At 35.6% G+C, this 12,119-nt stretch overlaps 1 protein-coding gene across 1 annotated transcript; it reads left to right on the forward strand.

Annotated features, from left to right (window-relative positions):
- Window positions 1–3,389: 3,389 nt before the first annotated feature.
- Window positions 3,390–11,276, forward strand: pi15a (peptidase inhibitor 15a). The gene is made up of 6 exons (XM_083530330.1): window positions 3,390–3,676; window positions 3,905–4,225; window positions 6,664–6,782; window positions 7,326–7,458; window positions 7,663–7,778; window positions 10,101–11,276. Exons 2-6 carry the CDS (start codon window positions 3,953–3,955, stop codon window positions 10,234–10,236), a joined length of 777 nt encoding a protein of 258 aa, XP_083386456.1. The 5' UTR covers window positions 3,390–3,676; window positions 3,905–3,952; the 3' UTR covers window positions 10,237–11,276.
- The last annotated feature ends 843 nt before the right edge of the window (window positions 11,277–12,119 follow it).

Below are 12,119 nucleotides of genomic sequence, written 5' to 3' on the forward strand. Positions count from 1 at the left end.
CAAATGTACTAGTTTTAATTGGGAAACTAGCTTATTTACATCTTGGTGGAACAACCAATTCAAATCCAAAGAATATACAACTGCACACTTTATAAAGCAGTATAGAATTCTGAATATGAGTGATATCATAAGATATCGAGGAATCATCAGAAAGAAATATTTAGGTTTAATAAATATTCAACATTTGGCTGAAATCCAAATACACATACAGATACAGAGGCACATTTGAGACACAGATTAGATATAGATATAAAGATCATACCATTTTTATACCCCTAGCTATCCTGATTTCATATTATTTCAAAATAGTGATTGGCAGAGACTGACATTCCTTTTTATTTAGCATTTGTTTGCACGCTGCAAAAAAATAAATCATTTTAGCAATTAAAAACTAGCTTGAATAAAGTCACATTTATCTAGTATTTCTTAATAAAAGAGTACAATAAAGTGAAGAGAAAACCTATTTCTGGACATTACTTTTTGCAAGCTTGTAGTTTTCTTATTCTACTGGCAGATCTTTTGGCTGAATGTAGCTAGCTTTTTAATTACAGTGTCTACAATGTCTAACTAATTTGACCTGACTGGACACTGGCCCTATCAGAACCCATATCCTATCATACTAAACAGTCTTTTGAAAAGAGTACAAAAATACAGGCTTCCATGATTGCATTTATTTAGATTTGTACAATACATTTTGAATGACTGTTTTGATCGCTTTGCTTTCAGTGTAGACCATATATGGTCTAGAAAACATACTACATTAAAAAAAAAACAATTAACAGCCCAGATTTTGGAGCTTCCACTATTATGCAACAACAAAAAAATTACACATAGCTCAGTGTTAATAAATTGTGACACTATGTTGTTGTTACTGTATATAGCGGAAACCATGAAAATTCAGCTGGACTTAAGAATGTTTGTAGTGTCATTTAATCAAGCAGAACCATTTCCTAAGTAACATATTAGCGTGTGTGAGGGGAATGTTGATATTCTTGATGTGTTTCTTTCTTTTTCATTTTCAAGACTTTAAGCTTTAAGACAGCTGGATTATATGCTGAGTGCCCATCTTTGTGAGCTGCCTGGCAAAAATACATTGGTTGTGTATTGACAATAATAAAATAACATTTTAACAAAAATCGTAAAAAAAAAAAGAAAGAAGCATTGTACACACAGTCTCGCAAAGACAAAGATCTGATTTCATTCGGTTCTCGTAGCCTCATAGCAGACTTTCCCAGTAACACACATTACAGAAAACTATCCATCTGCTAGATTTCACCATGCAGTGGGACTGTGGCATGATTTCAGGCTTTACACAGCATCACTTCCAAGAAAGTTTGGAAACGATGCGTTTTTAGAGAGCAGGCGCAGCGGGGGAGGGGGCTGGGGGTCAGTGAAATCCTGCGTCACTCTGCTTTAATTTGTTCACCAGCTGCCAATGAAAATGATGACCTGCTGAAGGGCCTCAGCTGCTGGCACTGTGGACACTCAGGCATGCCAACCCTCCTGGAATCCAGTGCTGAACAAGTGTCGTCTTTACAGTAGAGCAAATTATAATAAATACGAGAAAGAAACAAATAGATTTGAGCGACCGGGCTCTTGCCAGGCCATAAAAATCTGTTGGACTTCTTTCAAGTGTTCACACATGTTCAAACAACTGTTACATTACTGTGTGACCATATGGAGCCTTGGGTCAGTGTGGGATCTGATAAAGTTCACACACACACACACACACACACACACACACACACACACACACACACACACACACACACACACACACACACACACACACACACACACAAACACCTTTGTGGCTAAATAAAAAGAAATATTAGCCACCAAAGTCAAAAATTAAGTTTCAGAAAAATGGAGGATATTATAACATAAAATGAGGCTAAATGTGGTATGACATGTTCAAAAAGACCCTACGAATCTTATGGTGTCCACAAACCTTTGTCCAAATAGTGTATTTTTATCCAAATAGTGTATTAGTGTATTTGTATAAACAGTTCACAAAAGCATCTAAAACTGCATGTAGCCATGCAGTGTATTATTGTAGAGGATGATATCAGCCAGTCTAAGTTGAACTAAATGCTAAGTTTCATTGTAGTAGTGTAGAATTAGCATGCACATGCCATTTTACTAGGAATCATCTGCACTGGAGTGCACTTGTTCAGTCAGCTTATCATGTGGCAGCAGCATGATGCATAATATCATGCTGATACAGATCAAGAGCTTCAGTTACTGTTCACATCATACTTGTCCATAGCATGGTTGTTGGTGTAGGCAGGAAACAACAACATCATCCAGTGAGCAGCTGTACATTAGACTCAAATGTCATGTTTTTTAAAGAGTTCTGAAAAAAATGGCTTATGCTAACAAAGAAATGCTACAGTAACTCTAATAAAACCGTGGTGTGCAGAAAAGCATCTAAGAAAGCAAAGACTACTCAATAGACAAAAGCAGAAGACTACATTCGTTTCCTGTCTGCCAAAAACAGGGATTTACTGTGCAAATGTTCAGCCAAACTCTGAAAAAGCCCAGGTGAGGCTAAATCTAGTCTAGGGTTAGTGAACATCTCTCTTTGTAAGCTCACGTTCCACCCACAGTTCTTCTGCTCACAGTTACAAAAATCCAAACATTTATTTATGAGTTTTGTAAAAGTGGTCTACTACCTGGAGCAACTCATTTAGTGGTTGAAGCAAAAAGGATTTTTTTGGCAGGATGTTGGTGATCACTTAGTGATTTCCATTCAGTAGCCAGCTTGTTGGCCAATCATTGAGGTAAAAACAGCCAATGCATTGGAAACATTGTTGACTAAATCTTCATATGTAAACCCTCTTTTTCCCAAGGTGTGTTATTTCCAAGTCTTTAATGCTATGTGTAACGATTCAGCACATTTTTCTGAAATGGAAACACTGAGCAGTTTTAAAATGTGTGTCTCACTAAAGATTATTCAAGATTTGATAATGATTGTTAAAGTACATTTAGAGGTATAAATAAGCATAGTGTTCATAAGGCTGTTAATGAAAAAAGTATATATATATATATATATATATATATATATATATATATATATATATATATATATATATATATATATATATATATATATACACACAGATTTCAAGTGTTTCTTAAGTTTGTCACATAAAATAATTATTTATTAGGATATTACAATGTCTAAAAAAAAGGCGTTCCCTGTCCTAAGGTTTGGCGTCACACTTGGCTTTGAGCTCGCAGGCTTTACACAGTGCTGATCTGTGTTTTCGGGGGTCAGTGGATTATTCTCTTGCTTATCTTCTGTTTTCTTTTCTACCCGTGCCAGCTGTGCAAACCAAAAGCAGATGTTATGATTAATCCTGCCAGGAAATGGGTGAGAGAAACAAGGCATTACGTCTGCAAGTGATGTATTTCAGGTGATGGGGTGGGACTCTAAGCACCTTCAGAAGCCCTGCAGCCTTTTTTCTTTTTTTTTTTTTTCTCTTTGCATGACAGTCACTGTGCTATAAAAAGGCAGCAGCTCCTTGCTGAAAGCAGAGTCATCTTGTGTTTTACAACAGGAGGAGTTTTACAGACACTCTGACTTTTGGACACACACACATTCACATACTCACACATAGGGATAAGGACCTGTTCTTCCAAACAAAGACATTCTGCCATCATTTTAGTCAAGGTATAGACTTTTTAACTGCATCTGGATTGTGCATAGATGTTTTTTATTTTTTATTTTTTTTTTACATCTTAAGCTGCTGAATAAGTCTTTACTCATGGATGAATGTGCTCTTGTTCTTTAAAGTTCAGAAAGCTCTTTGGAGTTTTGTAGAGAACTTGTGAAAGTGCACAATCAAGTCAGTGAACCTTTTTTTTTTTTGTTTGTTTTGTTTTTTCACTTCTCCAACAGACAGATCTCGAAGAAAAGGTTTTCCTGAGCCAAAACCGCCAGAAGGTCATGATGAAAGAGCACAGTTTGGCCATCGACTTGCTGCTAATCTGCATGTCCTGTGGAGCAGCAAGTGTACTTGCAGCATTTAATTCTACTGTATCTGCTCCACCATCCACCAGTTTCTCTGACACCAACATGAAATATCACATGGACCGTGCAAACTTGCCAAAACACAGACGAAAGAGGTACATTTCCCAAGACGACCAGCTGGCCATCCTCGATTACCACAACAAAGTCAGAGGAAACGTTTTTCCGCCAGCTTCCAACATGGAATACATGGTAAGCACACATATTGACCTTAAAATCTATTTCTTTCTGATTGATTTCAGACTTGAGTGCTGATGCAAGTTCATTGGGTTCAGATTCTCAGTGCAGGAGGAAATCAGTCTTTCCAGGCACATTATATGGAAAAACACTACTATCATGGAATAGTACAACAGTGCTGACAGATATATTAAGATTAATAGCTAATATTATGACTGTCTAGATCACTTGCTAACTTCTGTTCTTTCCATCTGGGACATTTCTAGTTTGCTACTATGCAGAGGTAAGTTAGGATCTCAGGATTCCAGATAATTACTGAAACAGTAAATGGGAGGGAATCCACTATGCTAAAGTCACGTGCTTGTCCTGACTGATAAATGCTAGAAATTCCCTTTGCTTCACGTGCAACAACAAATGTAAGAACATTTATTGAAATAAAAACATCATTTAATATACAGAAACAAAAAACATTGTGCTGATGTATTACATTTCAAAGAAAAATGTCATTTCACATGACCCTGCCATTTTCTTTAGAACGGTCCAAATTCCATCAATCAGAATGCATTTTGGCTCTTAGGAAGATTTTTATGAGCCCAAACAATAGTGAACTAATATTTCCATAATATCTGCTGGAATCTGGAAAATGCTGGTATGCATCACATGAACTGTATGAAATACTGTAATATTTTTAGGAAGATTTCTAAAATGGAATTGTTTTACTGCTTGATTGGATTGATCAACAATTATTTATTACTGGCAAAATTGTTTGTTTAGTCAGCAACATGTGGCATCAAAATATATTGCTAGCACACTAGCATGTTGCGGACACTAGCATGTTGCGGCTACTGTACATCTAATGGCATCTACATATGTCTAAAAGTTTTCTAGTAGATCTAATGTCTTATAAAGTGCTGACAGCAGTGAAGACAGCTGTGACAGTGACAGCAGTGAAGGAATAGTTTGTCTCTTGTTGCTTGTTGTGATAATTAAAAAAACCCTAAATCATGAACTGGATTGTTTCATTAAGCAGCAGTAAGGGTTGGGTGGGTTTGGCTGCTTGGGTGGGCTTGGTTTTTAAACTGTTTGTTTAAAACTGCAGTTTTGTATCAATTGAAATGTTTTAAACAGTGTATAATACATGCTTTATAGAATCTGGGTTTTCCTTGACATTAAGTGTGACTATAAATATATAAAATGTACATTGTCTTTCATTAATAAATGAGTTAGTGTTGGCAAATAGTTGTGGTACACATGCACCGAAACTTTATCATACCAGTTCTATTGGTGATGACAACACTAACAAGTACATGTATGTTATAGCACCAGCTCCTGTTAACACACATGTAGGTGTATTGGAATGCGGCTTCTGATCTGCGCTTTGCACAAAATTTTTGCTGATCTGTGGAAACAAATGTGTCCCTGAACGTCCAGCTAATGTGCAGCTGTTGTGAAGATTCAGATGACCAAGACCACCAAAGTTGCTAAGACTTGAGCTTAAAGAATACTTAGAGATGGTCTAAATAATCTTTTTGGACAATCAATGGTCTTCTGTGTCAAATCACAAAAAATTTTTTACAGCAAAAGCCAGGCCATAATTAACAGTCATTTTCACTATTCTATCCGGAAATATTTAGGGTCATTTCTTTATGACTTGCCAGTTGTTTGGTGATCAGATTTCCTCTTACTGCTTTTAGAAAGGAAATGAATTGCTTGCATTTCAAAACCACATTATATTTCTTATATGGAGCCCACAATCACATATGATACAGTCTTGAAAATGAAGCAACTAAACTGTAATTTATTTATTTTTTGTTGTTGCTGTTGTTGTTGGATAGTATAGAATTGAGGGTACACCTTTAGCATTTATTTTTATATTTGTAGAAATAAAACATAATGTATAGGTAGATCTTAAGGGCTACAGATTTAAGACCCAGCTTTAATCTAAAAGCTAATTAAAGGTACACCGTATGCACCTTCCAAGGTACCCGATGGTTCCCTTTGATGGTTCAATTTAGCAACTTAAAAAAGTATAGTTTGGTACTGCTTGTGTACTGCGACAGTCATAAATGCTATCGGTTTGTTAGGTTATTCATAAAAGTCACCATGGGAGCATGTTTCTTGGCATTATAAGTATGGTTAGGCTTTTAGAGGAAAAATAAAGTCATTTTTTTCACATTTATTCAAAACTGTTTTAAGAATAAAAGTAATTTGATTTAAGCAGTATGAGTAATATAACCACATCAACCAGTCTCTATAGTATTACCAGTGGGGCTTGGGATATGAAGAAGTTTGCACTTTTTCCATGTCACTTTGACATGGTGGGTTTTTTTTACCTATTGATACTCTGCTATAATATTTCTGGACCAGGCTTTAAGAAAGTGTGCAGCCAGAAAATTAATAAATTAATAATTAATTGCAACGGATTTAATTGTTCTGTTGGGTTTTTTTTTCAGGTGTGGGATGAAACCCTTGCTCAGAGAGCAGAACAATGGGCTTCTATGTGTCTTTGGGAACACGGCCCTCGCAATCTTCTCCGATTCCTTGGGCAAAACCTTTCTGTTCGAACTGGAAGGTATGTATTGTACATGCACACATGCACAGAAATACAACAAGCAAATCCAATTATGAGGTTGAATATGGACATCGTAATATATTAAATGGACAAATATCACACATATCATATATATTACTATAGTTTATCTAATAAATTGGTGGCAAATGAAAATAAATATTGCCTTTTGATTGGATCTATTTCTCCCTTTACATGGAACGATCAATGCAAATCAGTAGGTGTGGTTTCTTTAGGTTTGACTCTGCCCCCATTCATATGGCACAATGGCTCACTGTATGGTTTAATAAGTATAGAATGATGTAAATGAAAATCTGTGGTCTTTACAATCACCAATCTTATTTCTAATTTAGTTATTAGATTTTGAAGTGCTGTGTTCAATAGTGTTTTCCACCACCATCATGAAAGACAGTTATGGTGACCCTACTAAGATGTTATTTTATATCTGAATTTGTCACCAAATTCCAACTGTCTGAGATCTGTTTTTCTATTAATTTATCACATGCTATGCAGCTCAAAGTACCACTTTGTTGTTGGATATTTTAGGTATAGATCCATCCTGCAGCTGGTGAAGCCATGGTATGACGAAGTGAAAGATTATTCATTTCCATATCCACGGGACTGCAATCCCAGGTGCCCTCTTAAATGCTATGGGCCCATGTGCACACATTACACACAGGTGAGTTCATTAAAGATAAATAACCATGCAGTTAACTATAATTATACTTGATTGCAATGATTGCAAAGTGTATTAGGTTAGTTGGTTTATGCAGGTCATCATCAGAATGATGCTCATTGCCTAATAGCAATAACTAATAGTTAAATAAAATATGGTTTGTTCTTTTCCTGTTTATGGATGTTTCTGATTGGACGGTGATTGCAGATGGTTTGGGCCACATCGAATAAAGTTGGATGTGCCATCCATACGTGTCACAATATGAACGTGTGGGGCTCAGTGTGGAGAAGAGCAACGTATTTGGTGTGCAACTATTCCGGAAAGTAAGTGTGAGCACACACACACACACACACACACACACACGCACACACACACACACACACACTACAGTCTATTTATAGAGTGCAGAGTACTCTGTCATTTGGCTCCAAAAATACTCTTTAGCATGTACCACACAAATCTGCTTGTTTGAAAGGTGTTTAGAAGCACCTGGGAGTGCTGCTATCTCTGTGATAACCATCTAATCTAATCTAATCTAATCTAATCTAATCTAATCTAATCTAATCTAATCTACTGATGTTAGTGTCTATAGTAACAGTTTTTTTTATCGTAACATATAAAAATTGCTCCAAATACTCTAAAGCAAATTATAAATAAGAGCAAATATTTCACCCAAAAGAAAATCATAAATTTTATGTTGGAATTGAATATCAGTTGAATATCAGGTACCTTCATCATCAGTGCTTGGTAACATCCATGAGTTATAGCTCTTCTATTACATTTTCTTCTACACTAGTAGGTTTCCAACATATGAAAATGAAAATGGAAAATTAAAGCTGCTGTAATTTAAGTGATAAAAGGAAATAACTTGTTTTAGTCCACATGAAAATGTGTAAAAAACAAAAACAAAACAAAACAAAACACGCAGTGCCATTCATAAAAGAAATTCGGAACTTTTGAAATCTATTTTTATTTATAGAAAATTAAAGCTTATAACGGGCCTCAAATTTGCATCACACCACCTTGGTATTGATTAATTTTCTATGAAGGCATGCCTCATCATGATTTACACTTTACATATTACAAGATATACTAATAAATAATATGGACCTGTATTAGATATACAGTCAGATTCCACCCACCATTTAGTTTACTTTATAACTATTCTTTTAAAGACTGTAGCCCATCTGCTGCTCTATATAATGTGTCAGCTCTCCTCTACCCAATCTGTCAATGAGAAAAAGACCACACAGGACCATTGCTGACCAACAATGGGTTGTTTCTCTACCCCTGTTTCTCTACTGTGTCTGCGACACTAAATTCACTAAACTGCAAGAGAAAACAGAAAAGGGGAAAAAAATAGAAAAACTTTATAATAAACCTAATTAAATGCAGCATTAAACAAAGGAGCTCCAACTTCCTCAAGTCCTGGATATGAAATATTTGCCTATTTTGGTTCACATCAACAAGGATTAAACGGCAATCATATTGGCTTTGGCAGAGTAATAAAAATTTCTGTGTGCAGTTAAGCTGGTTAAAAAGTAAAAAAAATTTTTTTTTTATATAAAATATAAATATATTGGTTTGGATTAAGTAGCTTAAAAATGTCAACATTTATTCACCTTCATGTAAACTACAAATGGTAAAAAGACTGACGAGAAGCAACTTTTCAAAATGTGAACCGCATTCCGGATAATTATGACGAAAGAAGTACAATTGTTCCCAGTGAGTGGCTGAGCCTGAGGAAACTCACACCAGATGTGTCTCAATATCACAATATTCACTCTTTGGCTGGGGTTTCAGTGTCCCATTTATTGCAAGTGGAACAATACTAGAAATGTGTTCCACTATGAATAAAAATAAATATATATATAGTAAATAAAAGCAATAAGAATTGAAAACAGTTAGGCTGGAAGAAGATAAGTCCATCTGCACTTAACAACATAATGTTTCGTCTAGATTGGTATTTGGGTCGAATTTGTTACCGTAATGTTAAATTCACCTTTATTCCATTTAAAACTTAAGACATTTATAGAACTTCTGGATAAATGTTGATTTTATGAAGGATCTCAGCCTGTGATCGCATGAAAGTAATTTGTTTAATGCAGGACTGTTTTATGGTGGCAGTTTGTGAGGCCAGTAAGCACTATACTCTGAAGTCGATAATTGCAACTGTCCAGATATGTCAACAATGATAAAACACTCTAAGGTCCATACATGCAATGTTGCAATTGGATTGGGCAGGGTCATTAATATGTCAGAACTTCATAGAAAAGTCTTATTTCATGTATGCATGCATTGGTCATGGCATTTGCAATGCTGGAAAACCTTTTAAAAGGTTTCTAAACCGTTTTAGTAGTTACAAAATCCAACATAGGTTCAACATTTCTATAAATGTAAATTTCAGTGCATATCAAAGGTCACTGATAGATTTTACCCACTTGTTCTCCTCTATAACATGACAGATGTCAGCTGAACACACAATCTACCCTCTGTTGCGTATAAGGAAAGCACTATCGTCCCTCTTCTGCATACTTGAGCTTACAGACATTCATGATTGGCTAATGCCGCAAGCCCCGCCCTCACAGAGAACACAGTCAGGTCTGGTAATTCTAACTATTGTTTTCTGTTTCTATTGTCTTTAGGGGTAATTGGATCGGTGAAGCTCCATATAAAGTGGGCGTCCCTTGCTCAATGTGCCCTCCCAGTTACGGCGGCTCGTGCAGTAACAACATGTGTGTTCCTGCTGTAAACTCCAACTACCTTCACTGGTTTAAATAAACACACACACACACACACACACACACACACACACACACACACACACACACACACACACACACACACACACTCTTGTTCTCTATCCCCCTTGGGAGGATTTGCACAACATTCCTGATTTGTATATATGGATCTATTTAAAATATAACCATGTTTTCCATTTTACTTCTTTCTTCTTCTTATTTTTTCTACATTTTTTTAATTCCTAAATTATTCTGTTAATGAATATATAAATCATGTATTATTTAGGAGTGTGTTATGTGGCAGAAAAATATTAATATTACAATTGTTAACCATGCTTCATTATAGTAAGTCAGTCTCTTTAATGTTATATCATGTCATTTGATTGTGTTATTTTGGTTCATCATTATGGCTAAAAAGAGATACTTATTTAACTGAACAACCCTAAAGCTTATTATATTGTATTCCCAGCTGACTCAAAACTTCCAGTGTTCGGGAAAGCCAATTCCACTACAGTGATCTAGATGTCAACACACAATATAAGACTTAAAGGCTAATTATATTTGTTACCATTACCATTTTCAACCATAATGTGTTTTTAATTTGAATTATAAGTGTGTTAAGTACACTTTTGTAAGTGCAATCTGATCTTTGAGTCTGACTGCCTTTGAGTTCAAAACATATCGGCCCAGGTAAACTGTAAATATTTTTTTTGTATATAATAGTCATGAAATCATTTAGTTATTTGTTTTCATCTTTTATTATTTAAGTGATTTTTTAATTGTCCAGCTATAGCACTCCTACATGAATGATTCTAAAGCAAAGAAAACAAAAAGACATCAGTTTGTCCCTCAGGAGCGTTTGTCTTTAGTTTACTCAAGGCAGCATTAGTTGTCTGAAATGAGGGACTGATGAATTGAGAAAAAAATAATATTTGTTGAATGAGAGTTGTCACAGTTTTATGCGCACTGACTGCTTTTAAACTTGTATTTATCGTTTTCTACCAAACTGCCCTTTCTTTTGTATCTGTATTTTGTACATTCTGAATAAAGTCAGACTTTTCTTTTCTTTGCTTACACTTATGACCTTGTTTTCTTGTGTCAGTACTGAACACAACCACACACCTCCTTTGTTTAATACACTTTAAAACAGAAAGTAATTATATTAACAGTGTTGGACACTCTAGTACGTCATCTTTTAGTTCTATTTCCCATTCAGCATTGTCATTGTCATTTTAGTCTTTATCTAAAACAGGACTACGGCTGAGTTTTATTAAGTAGGCAATTCTTTTAAATCAATCAAAAGGCCTGTGTTTAGAATACCACTGAGGATTTCAGAAAGATATGTTTCCCCTCAAGATTTATCAGTACTCATGACTACTGAACCCCTCAAAACCAGAGCGGAAATTTGAAGCTGTTGATGTTGGTATACTCAATAATTCTTTGAGGACTTTCATCTGCATCTGAACAACTGCCAAATACAAACAGACCATCATACAGGCTGGAATTGGCAATTGGAAAAGATGGGAAAAGGGCCCAGGGAAATAATTAGTGTCTACTCATTGTATGTGACGTTCTTCACAAAACCTGATTGTACCATTCCCGTAATTCAGGATCTCCCAAGGTGGAGGATGCGAGTCATTGTGTTTAAGTCTTTTTAGAGGGAATAGAAAGGTCTATTCATGTAAAATGCATTTAAATCATTCTTCCAATTTGGTCATCGCCTACTTCTAAATTCACAGAACACCAATAGCTCATTCTTCACCTTTTAACCATGACTCATGTGAGTGGTCTGTTAAAGGACCTTGAGTGATTCAGTAATACTACGGTAAAACTACGGGTACATGTGCAACCTGAGGTGCAAAGCTATGTATCAAAGCCATATGGATGCATATGCACCTGGGGATGGTTCCACCTCAACACCCT

Source organism: Silurus aristotelis, assembly GCF_946808225.1.
Source record: "Silurus aristotelis genome assembly, chromosome: 25".
Classification (NCBI taxonomy): Eukaryota; Metazoa; Chordata; class Actinopteri; order Siluriformes; family Siluridae; genus Silurus; species Silurus aristotelis.